This window comes from Melanotaenia boesemani, chromosome 7 (assembly GCF_017639745.1).
Source record: "Melanotaenia boesemani isolate fMelBoe1 chromosome 7, fMelBoe1.pri, whole genome shotgun sequence".
Taxonomy (NCBI): domain Eukaryota; kingdom Metazoa; phylum Chordata; class Actinopteri; order Atheriniformes; family Melanotaeniidae; genus Melanotaenia; species Melanotaenia boesemani.
In genome coordinates this window covers 33,852,605-33,867,072 of record NC_055688.1, presented here as the reverse complement: position 1 = coordinate 33,867,072, position 14,468 = coordinate 33,852,605, and the positions used below count along the sequence as shown (strand labels likewise).

The window sequence follows — 14,468 nt, the reverse complement described above, 5'->3', positions numbered from 1 at the left end:
TGTCCTCTGATTTGTGACAGATAAACAGTTGAAACAGTAAAATGCTTTTACAAGTCCACCCCGTGCCAGATGAATGCCCCATGTCCTCAGTCATGTAATACCCCAGAAATATATTTAACCTAGTTATTGTGTTTTTTTCCTTCAGATCAGTGATGATGAGCAGGGCTATGATCTGGATCTTTTCTGCATACCAAAGCACTACGCCACCGACCTGGAGAGGGTCTACATCCCTCATGGACTCATCTTGGACAGGTGGGTGGTCGCATATCTAGCAGTTTTTGAAAGTGTGATGATTGTGGGGTCAACTAAAGGTGGAGTGCCTGTATGATTGGTTGATAAGTTTGTAACCCCTCTGTGACAAAGATGGTTCAAGGGCAGGACTGTTGATCCTTTGGCCCTTGTAAAAGGTAAACCGATTGTACTGTTGTGCCTCAAAGAAAATTCTCAGCTCTCATTTTATGACTTTGTACAAAAAGTCAGGTCAAAAAGATGTCCCTTTACGGCAGTTCCAATATACACCTCTGCATTAATGGTACTTTCATATATATATATGATCTCCACATAGTCGTTTTTTTATAATAATAAATAGAAGAACATACTATACTAACATGATAGCATACTATAGTTCTTAAGGGTGTCACAAACTGCATAAAGAGAAGAAATCTGGTGAGTTAATGTGGATTTTTTCTTTATTGCATTAATAAAATGTGGCTGATGTAGTTATTTGATCACTGTTGCTTTTTGGTTTCTTACATGTAACCTGCACCCAACAGACCCCCTCAATTTAACGAATATTAAACACTATATTAAAGGTTTTTTGCAATCTTGTAATAAGAAATAATTTAATTGATTTTCTGACTGAGTTTGGACAAATTGGTGAGTCGTGTCTTATTTGCTTGGAAAGACTTTAGTGGGTGCTCCTTTTATACCCAATCCTGACACCCTCATTTGTGAAGGAAACAGATTAGTTTAAAAACAAATTATTTTCTTTTTGTCTGTCAAACAAAGGTTTATAATTGACAAATTACAGATTTATGTTGTTTTGTTTAATTGAAAATAAATAAAAATGCCAGCTTTAAAAAAAGGGGGTTTGTATGTTATTTAAAACTCTTAATCCTTTAATTTATTTTAACACTAGCAGCTTTAGACTACTTAAAGGATTTAACCTTTTGTTTCTAATTAATGTTAAAGAGATGTTGGGGCTTATTACACGTTATTAATGACACATTTGCCTTTTGCTGACACAGACAGAAAAGAAATAAGAACTTTTGCTGACTGAAGCAGAAAAACAGAGCTTATTATCCTGTTTGTTTCTCTCCTCCCTCCCACGTGACTTCAGGACAGAGAGGCTGGCCAGAGAGATCATGAAGGAAATGGGGGGACACCACATTGTGGCCCTCTGTGTGCTCAAAGGGGGTTACAAGTTTTTTGCAGACCTGCTGGACTACATCAAAGCCCTGAACCGAAACAGTGACCGCTCCATTCCCATGACAGTGGACTTCATTCGCCTCAAGAGCTACTGTGTAATCTATCAGTTTATTTTATCTGTATATGTACACAGTATGTGTTGTGTGCATGTGGCACATGTAGATAATGTCACGTATGACCACTGATCACCACTTGATTGTGATAAAAAAACTAAACAGTCCTGAAATAAGAAAGGTTAGAGCACCCAGCATTATAAGTATGAGGAAAAGTGGAAATTGTCCTCATTTTTCTGTTGCTTTGGAAACATTTTTGTGTCTATTGCTAACACTAAGGTGTCTCCTTCCAGCATTTTCTCCATTGATGTTTTTTTTTGTGTCTTTTTAGTGCTTTCTGTTCTGCACCTGGCAACCCGTATGGTGCAACGCGTTAGTTAGTTCTGCACTTTGGCCACCACAGGTTGACTTTCATTTAGAGATAAAAAAAAGAGTTGGTCCAGTTATGTGAGAATTTTAAAGCTACAAAACCTCTGCAGTGTAATTGAAAGGGTGTTTTGAGTTTGTTAAAGTAACAGTGGTCACTTTTTTTTGTTAGACATACTTTTGTATCTACAGATGGCAGGTCCATAAAAAAGGTGGATCGATGTCATCTCCTCCAGTCTGCTCTTGAACCAGACCTTTATTTTTGGTGCTGTTCTTCTCATCCTGTTTGACTTAACATGGTCTCAGTCTGCAGAAAAAATGTCCAAATTTAGAAAATGCACCTTTACCAACAGTTTACATAACACTGCTATGCTTTCTGTATGAGTGAACGCTGATGTCCTTTAACATTTTGCTTCTTGCAGGTTTTAAGAGCTTTCTGTTAACATAAAACATATTATTAGCCATTTAGTTGCAGTTTTGAACAGTTACTCCTTTAGATTACACTGCAGCCTGTTTCCTGGTTGTAGTATTTTTGGCTTAATATTGAGCCAATTCCTGGCATTTTCTCTCTCTTACATACTTGGACCCTAAAGCATTACAGTGCCTGATAAGAACCAACATGTAATCTCTGTACTATAAAAGTAGTTTTGAGACTCCATGCAGTCAGCTTGAACTTCTTAGTGAGCTAGCATGAAAATGAACTTTGTTTTCTTTATTCTGTTTCTTGATGGCATTTGCGCTTGTATGTCTTAACAAATGAAGTCTGCAGACTCACACTCTGATCTCCACAGAATGACCAGTCAACCGGGGAAATCAAAGTGATTGGTGGAGATGATTTGTCTACTCTGACAGGCAAGGTAAGAAAAATGGAGGACAGCACAAATAACGTTTTATGGTAGTTTTGATCTTTATTGTTATGCAACATATTTATGGTAAAATCAACTCTATGTGAGCCTAATTTAGAAAAAGACGCCGTACTGCTACTCCTACAGTAATAAATGATATAATGGAAGCACTTGATTCTAGAAAATGTTGTGCAGCATTATTTCTCGACCTGTCCAAAGCATTTGATACAGCTGACCATAAACTGTTGTTGAATATTCTGCAAGATATTGGATTTTCATAACGTACATCAAGCTGGTTTGGAAATTCTGTCAAAAAGTGCAAAAAAGGCTGAAGGATTCGCTTCCCACTGATGTCTCTGTGGTGTGCCCCAAGGCTCAGTCCTGGGACCTGTTTTATTGACTGAAGGATTTGCCAAATGTCTATCAACACCTTTTGTAGGTGACGCTATCATTTACAGTTGTGCCAGATCTGTTACACCGGCTGTTTATCGATTTACTCTGCTTCAAAAACTTAAACTGCAGACAAATTCAAACCTTTTATTTTCTACCTTGAAGGAATCATTGAGCGTCACAGTTCAGATCGTAACTTTAGAAGGAATTTCTTTAGAAAGTTATAAATATGTAGGTTTTTATTATAGATGAGAACCTAACATTCAATGAACGTGTTGAAAAACTGGTAGTTAAACTTAAACTGAATGTAGGTTTTGTATTTTAGAAACAAATCTTGTTTCTCTCTGTGCGAGGAAGCGACTGTTGTTCAAAACCCTTAATGCCGCTCCTTGATTATGGTGAAGTATATGAGAGCTTCAAACATGCTTTCACCATTATACCTTGTACACCACTGTGCGTTAAGATTTCTAACTGGTTTCGAACTCAACGCTGGGATCTGTACGACAGAGCTGGTCGGCCGTCTCTAAACATCGGAAGGGAAACACTGGCTGATCTATTATTGACCTGGCCCCGTCATATTTAGGAATATATTTACATAAGGCTGAAAGTCGGTCTGCCCTGTGCTGCTGTGACTTTTGCAAACTGCCCGTCCCTCATGTGCGGACCGAGCTCGGGGAAAAGAGCTTTTAGTTTAGCTGCTCCACCAGACTGGAACAAACTACAAAATGACCTGCAGCCGTCTGATCTTCTTACGTTTCATACGTCTAACTGAAATGTACACACGAAAAACAATGTGAGCACTGGGAAATGCTCATGTTTTTATTGTGTAACTTGTAATCTTATAGTTTTGGTTTTTATACTGACGTGTGCTGCAGGCCTCGTTTCCAGGTCACCCTTGTGAAGGAGATTGTGATCTCTTTGGGTTAAATAACGGTTATCAATAAATAAACCTTCTGTGGAGTCGGATAAGGCACATTTTTCTTAGAATTTGAGTAAAATGTATTCCTTTTCTTATATGATGGAGACAAATTTATTAAGAATTTTTTTTGGACATGTAATTTATTTAAGAAAAAAGAAACAACAAATTGTGTCTAATGAAAAAGCCACAGACATGTTCAACCTCCTGTCACATAATAACCTGTTTTTACTTTTCTTTCACACAGAATGTCTTGATTGTTGAGGTATGTGCTGACTTCTTTTTCTATCATGATAAAATGTGCAGCTCTTTATTCTGAGATCAGCAGTATAAGCTTCTCTCTCTTTTTAAAGGATATTATCGACACAGGGAAGACGATGAAGACATTATTGCAACTCCTCAAACAGTACAATCCCAAAATGGTTAAAGTAGCAAGGTAAGAAAATCACAGAGTCAGAAACATCATGCGTCCTCCATCCTGAATATGAGTTATTACCTTCTGGTAGTAGGTCTAATTCTAAAATGTAAACTTTTAAATAATGTATTTTATGGCCAAATGGATAGTGTGATATCTCTTTTGGGACTGTGGGAGTTGTGTAATAGTTTTATTCTTCATTTCTGATGATCTAGTTTTATTTCTGAATGGGTATTATGCAGGATATGTATGATTTCTGCTGTGGCTGATGGTTGATTACAGGGGTTTATTGTTGTGGTGTTTTGACATTGCAGCTTATGTAACGGCATTTGAGTCCGTGACAAATTTCCCTGTAGGGACAATACAGTGTACCAGTCGTAAGACGAGGGCTTCACAGCCGCCTTTTCATGATCTGACGATCATATCTTGCTGCCAGTGGGAGCAGATATCGGTATTTGATGATCTCTTCTTCCTTTGTCCTCAGTTTGCTGGTGAAGAGGACGCCGCGAAGCGTCGGCTACCGACCGGATTGTGAGTTTCAGACTCAGTTTTTTGTTTCAAAGTCTCAAAGTTGCCACATTTGTTTTATTTTGAATTTTTATTTTTCTTGCCCCAGATGTAGGATTTGAGGTCCCTGATAAATTTGTGGTGGGGTACGCACTAGACTACAACGAGTACTTTAGAGATCTAAATGTAAGTATTCACGTTGGCAGAAAAATGAATCGGGTATCAGATTTTTTTATGCTGTAAACGATGTGTGTGCTTTGTGCTTACAGTGGATGTTTGCTGATGTTTGCCAAGTTAATATAGATCAATATCCTCCTGGAATTCTCACTGATCCCTCTTCTGTTTCAGCATATCTGCGTCATTAGTGAAATAGGGAAGGAGAAGTACAAGGCGTGAGGATCTCGTTGCCACAGTTCTCCGATGTATTGTGCATCTTTTCCTTTTGTGGTTCATTTCATAAAAAAATCTCACCTGCTCAGGGTCCCTGAGGACACTGGAGTGAAGATCCTGCCTTTTCTTTTTGTCACAAACAAGAAAAGACTGCCTTACAAAGAAACCTCGGTTAAAGAGCATGGAGCCCAGCTTTAACCAGAAGTTCATTTGACGCTTTAATGCCCCCCCACACTTTTTTTAATTCCATTTTAAAATTTCTTTTTTAAAGAAATTGAGTAATTTATTTAAAGAAATGCTGCTAGCATCAAGTAAAAAATTGTAACTGACAGAAAGATTTCCAACCTCATACAGTATTTTAAAAATGTTGTTTTATTGTAATTCTGCATCTATCTGGATTTATTAGTAGCTGTTTTAAGGCCACCATTGAGGAGGATGATGCTTTTTCTCAATGTTTGTATATTTTGGGACAAAATTTAGGTACTGTCTGGTGTGTGAGGGGAAAAAATTCCTAAAGCTTTCTCAAAGATACATGTTGTAAAGTAGCGTGAATGTTGCAGTTGTCCCTGGTTTTAAACACATGGTGAAGATGAAATATCCTCTACACCAGTGTTTCTGAAATCTTTGTCCAAATAAAGCTTTTGATTGATCTAATTGTGTGTAAAGTAACAGATGGTGGCTCTAAATGCTGGAAGACGGCTAAGTTTAGACGTGGAAGTCCTCCAATGATTCTTTAAACAGGGTTAAAAGTTCACAGATATGTTTGGTAAACAGAGATTATGTATTTCAATCATTGCTTCAGAGGCATCGTTTAACTAACACCCACCCCCACTTGTTTTTAGTTCAGTTCAATAAAATGTTTTTGTTTTTTTTTTCACTTTTTCCTGTAATCCTGGATTTTGCAACACCAAAATTAAATGTACTCATCCTTCCTGTGACTACTGGATGTTTCTGTGAAGGCTTCGACTGCAAACAGGAGGGAAATGGATGGAATATATCTGCAGACAAAATGAGGAGGAATGATTGAGTAGGGCATCTCGTAGACAAAGATGTTTTATAAACTAAACTGTTTTTTTCTCTTAATCCTGCAGGAGTTGAAAGATTATCCAGGAAAAAATGTTTAGGTTGCAAAAACTTTGGTATGACTTAAACTTGATCATGATTCCAGTATAATTTAAATCTGTCATCTCTATAAAGGTTGAGTACAAAGATGTTAATGTAATCTGGATTACATAATCAGATTATAAAGAAAATACATCAAATATTTGATAAAAATGTAATTGGATAATTATGTTAATATGTTGTTTTACATTCTGTGTACATCTCTTGGAAATTTCGGATGATTAAGCTATTTCACGATATGACTTTATCTCATGAAACTGAAAAAGATTCATTCTAATGTTTATATATATATGTTAGATTCCACTGCGTTTAATTTATTTAATAATGAAAACATTTTTAATTTGTTCTGTTTTTATGTTAAAAGAGCAGTTTTCGATGCTGCACATTTTGACTTAAAGGTCTCAAATTTGTGACCTTTTTTAATAATATGGCATCTTTGGAAACGCTGGATAAAAATGGTTCAATTGAATCTGATGATACTCATAAAAATCACCTGACAGACCCCAGGCAAAGTGGAAATGTTGGTGGGATAAATATAGTAAAATATATAAAAATTAGAAAGTAGCTATTATTTAATGAGTAATTTTAAAGACTCGGATCTCTATGACTGTAACTGGGTCACAGAATCTGACGGGTCATTATTTTCTGTTTCGCCGGCAAATGAAGCGGTTTCATTGGACAGGTCTGCTAACGTTAAAGGGGGCGTGAAGTTTAAGCTAACACTTAGCTCTCGTGTGATCATCTGGGGTTCTGGTTCATTCTTGGCGGCGCCCAGCACAAACGATAAATGAAATAGAGTCCAAGGGACATTATTTTCAGTAGGCATAGTTTAGGTACTTTTGTGAGCTGGACTGGTTATCAGGCTGATGGACATAAACCTTCAGTGAAATGGTGATCCGGCCTCTCAGTCTCGCTGGAAATGGCATTTTGGCTGTTGGCGTCAATGCTAGCTTAGCTTCTCTAGTTAGCTTGTCAGGCTAGGCTAGATACCTGAGCTGTTGGTTGTACCCGAACCACCCGGCTAGCGATAAGTACATTAGCAATGCTGTGTTAGCAAGTAAGCTTGACAATCTTAGTAGCAACGTCGTTACTTTAACGTTGCTTAAAATGAACGTAAGCTGAACATTCATTTTGCATTTAAGGCAACTACTTAGCTGGTTTGGTAAACGCTAGCTCATTTACGGCGCTTACATGCAGTTCCACTGCTATCTTGCACCCTCAAACTAACGGGACAGTAGCTAACAGCTACTGGGCATTGTGTGGTATGTAGCCATGGCATGCTAACCATCCATCAGGGAAGTTGGTGAGTGGTCATAACGTTTCAGACAACGTTATTGCAGGATAGTTTTAAGCTGGAAATTTAGCTGTATGTGAAGTGTAGGAGTAACCTCATGGTTAAAAACTATCGTTAATTTGTTTCTGCACCAGGGTTATACTGACGAAAGGGGCCTGCAAATTGCTGAGAGTCGTCTACATTGTGTTAGTTGGTTTGTCTCGCGTTAGCCTCAGTTGCCTGATTGGGAACGGTTCTTTCAAACATGTGAAACTAGTGAGGTTTGGAGATCAGTAATGTAACATTACTAGGCTTGAATGGAAGTTGATGAGTTTGTGACGGGCTGCATTATCCAGCAAAATGAACAATCCCGGAGTCATGCCACAAGAAAAGATGGAGCTGGATCTGGAAATCCCATCTTGCTTAGTTCAGACTGATGGACACCTGAGGAGATCAAACAGTGCACCCATGATAAATGGCTTAAGGTTCAACACCAGTTGCATTCATTTTCTGGAAGATCTCACTCTATATATTTGTCATTTAAAGCATATTGATTTAACAGCCTTGCACTGTCATGATGGGTAGGAGACACATAACATATAGTCTGTGAATTTGTCATTGCAGTGATAACTCCCAAGTGTTCCAGAGAGAGGTGTTACGTAGTCGAAGAAATAGCACTACGGTGGTCAACAGACCTAACATGGTATAGTATTATATTTAACACATGTTATCTTAAAAGCACATAGCACTGACTGTTCTTTCCACATGCATCCAGGTCCCTTCATCGCCTATCCGCATCCCCAGCACCAGGCTTCATCAGATCAAACAAGTAAGGAACAGAATCAGTGTTGAACTGTGTAGCAGTAAGCATGTCAGACCACCATTTCCCTCAAGCGTAGGGAGTGATGGTGTCCAAAACACATGCAAGAAGAAGATTTGGGAGTTCACAGGATCAGTGATCTTCTAGAGGTGATCGGCTGGTAGTATCAGACTCCTACACTGACTGGTTGAGTTTAATTTTCATGCATGGTGTACAGTGATATACAATTTAGTTTGAGGTTGTAATTTTGAATCTGAATCGCATTAGAAGTGACTGAATTTCTAATCATTAGCTCGTGTATTTTGTTTCAGGAAGAAGGAGTGGATGTGATGAACAGGGAAACGGCTCATGAGAGGTAAGCTGTGAAGCGATTCTTAAAGTTTGAATGAATGAAATGACTGTTAAGTCAAATTTAAAACAACCAAATGTTTGTTTATTTCATTTTATTTTTTTTCCATTGTACCAACAGGGAAGTTCAAGCTGCCATGCAGATGAGCCAGTCATGGGAAGAAAGCCTTAGTTTGGTAAATTAAAGGGGAAAAAGAATTCACTACACTTTGGCAGCCCTGCTCTAGTTTTAACATGCATGTTTTGGTCCAGTGCCCGTTTTTGTCCTCTTTCTAGGAATATAGAAAGAGGACAAGCATAAACATGCTAGATTAACACAAACATTTGGGAGTTAACAGGGCCACCAGTCTCTCAAGGTCAGGCTGAGTTGGTAGTATAATACTCCCACAATCATTGTATTTTTGTTGAGTTAAAACTAGTTTAAGTAGCTTTGCAGTGAAATTTCTTTCATTGTGTGTGGCGTTGTGTTGTCAGAGTGACAATGATCAGGAGAAATCGGCATCTTCGTCTCCAAAGCGGATCGACTTTGTGCCTGTATCACCTGCTCCATCTCCAACCAGAGGAATAGGAAAAAAGGTAAACCTGACCCCACTCCTGCTTTTTCCCTCCATCAGCCGGACTTTTATTTACTTCTTTATTGTGTTTGAGTGTAAAACAAGACGGGCACAAAAGATCTTTGCAGTCAGATCCACAATGAGGACGAAGGCAGTTGTCATGGTGGTGGTCTTTGTGGCCGTCCGGCTCTGATTGCCAACATAAATGACGGAAATGAGTCTTTTTGTTTGTGCTTCTTCCTTCACAGTCGGATCAGACCTGGTAGTTTATTTTAGCAGTCATGGTGACATGGAAGGACGGCTACTAGCATTGATTTATTTGGACGTGCTGCTGGACAAGCTTTCCATTTAAAGGAGGGTTTAAATTTTAACAACCGTCCCTGTTTATTCAAGTTATAATATTTAATCCTTTTATTTAACCAGATAAGTCAATTATATTATATATATATTATAATCATTTACAATGACAACCGGACACAATATAAACTTTGGAAAATTGCAACACTGAGAATTCAGAGACTTCAGTAGCAAGTCTCCATATGTTGTTAAAGACTGTCAGTTACACCTTTTTATTTTTATTTATTTATTTTGACCTATTTTAGAGTTTGCTTGTATAAATATTTTTTTTTTCATTAATTCCCATTACTCTGCATGTTATGGAAGAAAAACAACTCAAGTCCTCATCTCCATGCGTCTGTGTTTCCCTTTCTCTCTGTTTTAAGAAGCAGTGTTTCTCTCCTTCACTACAAATACTAGTAAGCAGCAACGGTCTCACACCCAGCCCGATACCCAGCCCAACGCGCCGATTTAGGTTGGTACCTTTTTTTTTCACCGGTAATGACAATTAGAAATGTTCTCATACACCAGTTTTATTTTAAACTTTATATAAGATAAAATGTTTATTTATTGCTATTGCAGTGTCAGATAGCGGTATGGAAAATGCAGCCAGTGAGGGAATAAGCACATTTGTCACTTGTCGCTCTTTGTTGCTGTATTTTAAATGAATCTGCTTAACAGTTCATGGCTTCTGTTTTCTTCAGCAGACGGAGTCAAAGCCCAATCAACTGCATCCGAGCGAGCATACTTGGTCCGATAAAACGCAAAGGTTCGATGCCCAACGTGCTTTAAAATCTGAACTGTGACTTTAAAACACGTTTTTTCCTCATCAGACTCTAAAGATGTTAATCGTGTTTGTCTCTCTGTATTTAGCTGATAAAGTAAATTTGTTTAAATGATATTTCCTGTCTCTTTTAAAACCATCATGACTTGAAGCCTAAAATGATAAATATGATCAATATTGACTTATTTTAATGATATTGTGTTGAATTCTTATGATTGAGGTCCATTTTTAATGCAGTTAAAATGTGGTTTAGCTTCTGTTTTCCATAATTTTGATATGAAACTGAGATTGTATAATTGTTTTTTACTATTCTGATAAGTCATTTGCAGTCAGTGGACTCTACAGTTAGGCTTCTTCTTACCCTCTGAGTGTCTAAACGTTTGTTCGTTTTTCTCGGCAGGTGAGATGGAGATGGAGAGTCAGCCTAAGAGGCTCTTCCAGGGTACCACCACCATGCTGTCCTCGGATGTCTCCAACCTGTCAGATCTCAGTTCCTGGTGAGGAACAGATGAAACGCTGTTTATATTAATGCTCAGGTAGATCACACTGTAGCTTCAAAAGCTAAGCTTGATTGGCTTTGTTAGATTAAACCTCTGCTTCAATACGAGATGTGTGGAGTACAGAAGATCAGGAAGCACCACTCCTAACATGTAGCACACCAACATGATGGAAAGGTTCGACCAAGCATCGGAATCATAAACAAAATACTATTCAAACTTCAAGAAATGATATAGGAATGTAACAAAAACATGGGAACAGCTCGGGTCACTTTGAAGCTTCTGCTATTTTATCAGCATCAAGCAAACCACATCAACAAGGAGTCACATGAAAGCAGAGACTGCTGATTACAAAGATGTCCGTCTCATCACTGTGGAGCAAAAACCCTGCGAGCTAACAGCCAACGAGTAGCAAACAAACAAGAAAACACAAGAACTCTACTAGTGTGTTCTCTACATTAGTTTGAAATGAATCACGAAGGTCCTCCTGGTTTCCATGGAGATTATAGTGACGTATTCACTCTTACTATATCTGGATCCTCGTGGTGTTTCTAAGGTGAATGTGGGGGCCACCCTGGATTCTCCTGACCATTAATAGAGGTGTCCATCATCAGCATCCGCCGATGACTTCCTGAGATTTTTACCTGCACCACACCTTAATAAAACATCTGTGAAACTGCTCAGGTTCGCTCGTTTAGCTTCTACTTTTGCAGTTCCTCGTACTTGACTCAATCCTAGCTGAACGGGGCTGCTATCCTCTGGCTTTCACTGAAAGTAATGTGGTTATCTTTTAGAAGGTAATTATATTTTCTACTGCGTTCCAGGTGAATTTACTCTGCAACAGTAACACGTTGATTCTGAAACATCTGTAGTAATCTCACACGTCTGAGCCGATTAAGAGGTTAAATGAGACATGACTGATTAATGATTGATGAGGAAATCAAGGCGGTTTCAGGTTAGCAAAGTTTGTAAAAACATTAGATTCTAAACTAAAATCAATGAAACTTAAAAAAGTTTTGTCTTGTTACTGTCTGTCTGATGTATTAAAGGATCAAGAATAGTGACAAGCTAGATTCTAGTGTTTTATCATACAATAAAATGAACGCGTATCATTTAGATTTGATATAAAAACTAATAATAATGAGATGTTATTTGCGTTTAATCAGGTAAGTCGGGTTAAGTGTTTAATGAGAAGATGATGTGGTACTCTGACACAGCAGGCTTTATCCTTCTTGTTTCTACCTTTCAGTCACTCTCCAGATTTACTTGATGGCAGTCTGAGCAGCGTCGGCTCGTCCACCGACTCCCCGGGAAAAATGGAGGGAGTGTCACCTTCGTCGTCAAGCAACTCACCCTTTGCCTCCCTTCAGGATTTGTCCCCTAAGTGAGCACATGATTGCTTGAGTCTGAAAAGTGGTGGTAAAGAGCCTTCCCCGCTCTGGAGGGAACCGTTTTCCTTTAAAGACGCCCACCTCACCAGCACCTAAATGTAGTTTTGCCGAGTCGTCCATGTTTGCCTCCAAACCTGCTGTCTTCATGGCTACTTTCATGGAGTGGGTCTTAGATACGTTTTGAATTCAGGAATCTGAAGTCTGGGATGAGTTTGTGTGGGGGAGGTGGGTCTAAAGAAACTGACTGAAAACACTGTGAGCGCCAGCTGCTAGTTGAGTGTCATGGATGGTGCTTGGCTTCATAGTAATATTGTGTTAAACGGCCTTTCCTGCAAACCTGTCCGACCGCGTCCCCTCGCCACAGAGACATCGAGCACTGGACAAATAAAAATGAGACTTTTTCCCGACGTGTACATTTCCCCGTTCTTGTGCTGGGAAGCTTCTTTCCGTTGGCCTTTGTATGTACTCCGTCTGCAGATTTTGTAAAATATATAACTTATTGTTTACCTGCTTTGTTTGTAATTATGTACATAACCATGTCTGATGTCATATTTAGTTTTACATTTGGCTGTGAGGTGAATGTAGGCACAGGTCTTAAAAACCAAGAGCTTTTCTTTATTAACTGCATCTGGGGTACAACAATGGAGATTTTTCTTTTTGTTTATACTGTAAGAAGATTTCAGATATTTTTATGATATAGGCTGTGAACTGTGGTGATTTCTCTATTTTTCCCCTGAAGTTTGGATCCTAAGTGATTTGCTGCAGTGAACATTCGATGCACCTAGCAGTGGATCATTGACGTAAAAAGATGGTCGTTCCTGGTAGTCTTTTAACACTAAAGGTTCCTCTATCCTGAGTTTTTGTCAGGATCATTTTTTGTAGACATGAAAAGTATAGAAAAGATGACCTTTTTTTCTTTTCCTTTGGCAAAGTGTTCTTATTTATGGAAAAATGTTTATATAAAAGAAGGGTGATAGGTTTCTATCGCCAGTGAAAGTGAAAAGTTTGTGTTATTTACACCAAATGAACTGACTGCTGGAGCACTCTGCATCAAACCAGAAGAACAAGCATCATCACATTGTGATTAAAGAGACTGCTGTTGCTGCTGTGGTTACGTGTATTAAAAGCTTATTGCACGGGACGCTCCATCCTGACCTGTTTCAGCCTGCAAATTAGTCTGAAGTCTTAAACAGCAAGAAAAGAACTTGATGTTTTAAACAAAATAATAGAAAATCTTGACATTGAGCCTGCACTGTGATATTTGCACCTAAATATGTCATCAGTTGCCGTGGCCCCGGTGTCCATACCCACCTGTGTAGCTTCATACTTCTGACCCTCTGTATGGCTTCATAGCCTTTAATGTTTATGTATAAAAGAACATTAAAAAAGGAAGTGATTGTAAAGCTTTTTAAGGAAGTGTGCCCTTTAAAGAAATGTGTGGTTGCAGTTCATTTTTTGAATGTCTTTATTTATGAAATGGCAGAAGCATTTTTTTTTAAATCTGGTCATCTGAAGCGTTCAGGGCATGAATTTAGCCGTTGATGCTGTATTAGTGTCTAATCTGCCAAGCTGGCTAGCGCCTCACCTTTGCTTGTGTGTTTTGTGATCGCCCTCGTAGCAGACATCAGGACTAAATAAATACTTTCATAATTAGGCTTGTGTGGTTTTTTATTTTTTATAGCAGCTATAAACAGTAAAATTATGCCTTTTATTTACAACTGGAATCAAATAGTGTTAAACCCGGTTTTTCTAAGAAAACAAAAACCATTGCAATTCTCAACAGGAGAGAAAAAACATTCACGAGTAAAATAAGTTAAAGCACTTTTCCCTTCTAGCTGTATTTTTTTTCCTCATCTTGCTGGAGGATAACACAAAACATGTAAAAGAAAAAAAATTTGGTAGCAAAATCCAAGGGCGTCCATGAAAGACATTACGTTTAGTGGACAGAATCTACTCGATGATACAAAACAAACCCAGTTTTCCCAGTAAATCCTAAATTAGTCTAATTCTAGTTTAAGTAAACTTCTCCAGTA

At 38.3% G+C, this 14,468-nt stretch overlaps 2 protein-coding genes and 2 non-coding genes across 6 annotated transcripts in view; all 4 read left to right on the top strand.

The window, feature by feature from the left end:
• Positions 1 to 6,248, top strand: part of hprt1 (hypoxanthine phosphoribosyltransferase 1) — an 8,686-nt gene extending 2,438 nt beyond the window's left edge. Inside the window, exons 2-9 of the mRNA XM_041991100.1 lie at positions 146 to 252; positions 1,340 to 1,523; positions 2,639 to 2,704; positions 4,246 to 4,263; positions 4,352 to 4,434; positions 4,898 to 4,944; positions 5,030 to 5,106; positions 5,269 to 6,248. Of these exons, the coding sequence (XP_041847034.1) occupies positions 146 to 252; positions 1,340 to 1,523; positions 2,639 to 2,704; positions 4,246 to 4,263; positions 4,352 to 4,434; positions 4,898 to 4,944; positions 5,030 to 5,106; positions 5,269 to 5,316 (630 nt within the window). The 3' untranslated portion in view covers positions 5,317 to 6,248. The remainder of the gene's footprint in view (positions 1 to 145; positions 253 to 1,339; positions 1,524 to 2,638; positions 2,705 to 4,245; positions 4,264 to 4,351; positions 4,435 to 4,897; positions 4,945 to 5,029; positions 5,107 to 5,268) is intronic.
• Positions 6,249 to 6,989: 741 nt separating this feature from the next.
• pabir2 (PABIR family member 2) lies at positions 6,990 to 14,088 on the top strand. Of its 3 annotated transcripts, none has more exons than XM_041991090.1 (10): positions 6,990 to 8,190; positions 8,330 to 8,408; positions 8,481 to 8,534; positions 8,837 to 8,880; positions 8,995 to 9,049; positions 9,348 to 9,449; positions 10,153 to 10,238; positions 10,471 to 10,532; positions 10,948 to 11,044; positions 12,294 to 14,088. In XM_041991090.1, the coding sequence occupies exons 1-10, from the start codon at positions 8,066 to 8,068 to the stop codon at positions 12,430 to 12,432; spliced, it is 843 nt and encodes a 280-aa protein (XP_041847024.1). In that variant the 5' UTR covers positions 6,990 to 8,065; the 3' UTR covers positions 12,433 to 14,088. The 3 variants fall into 3 exon arrangements, with proteins under 3 accessions (XP_041847024.1, XP_041847023.1, XP_041847022.1); XM_041991089.1 differs by having other exon boundaries at positions 6,996 to 8,190; positions 10,468 to 10,532; XM_041991088.1 differs by having other exon boundaries at positions 7,002 to 8,190; positions 10,150 to 10,238; positions 10,468 to 10,532.
• On the top strand, positions 8,571 to 8,707 carry LOC121643728. Its single transcript, XR_006011160.1, has one exon. It is a non-coding gene; the product is annotated as a small nucleolar RNA U109 (small nucleolar RNA).
• Positions 9,108 to 9,265, top strand: LOC121643733. Its single transcript, XR_006011165.1, has one exon. It is a non-coding gene; the product is annotated as a small nucleolar RNA U109 (small nucleolar RNA).
• Positions 14,089 to 14,468: the final 380 nt, after the last annotated feature.

Coding starts and splice junctions, on each gene's coding strand:
- pabir2 (XM_041991088.1), top strand. CDS start 8,066: ATGAACAATCCCGGAGTCATGCCACAAGAAAAGATGGAGCTGGATCTG. Junction 8,881..8,994: donor AGGGAAACGGCTCATGAGAG/GTAAGCTGTGAA, acceptor TTGTACCAACAG/GGAAGTTCAAGCTGCCATGC. Junction 10,239..10,467: donor AGCCCAACGCGCCGATTTAG/GTTGGTACCTTT, acceptor TGTTTTCTTCAG/CAGACGGAGTCAAAGCCCAA.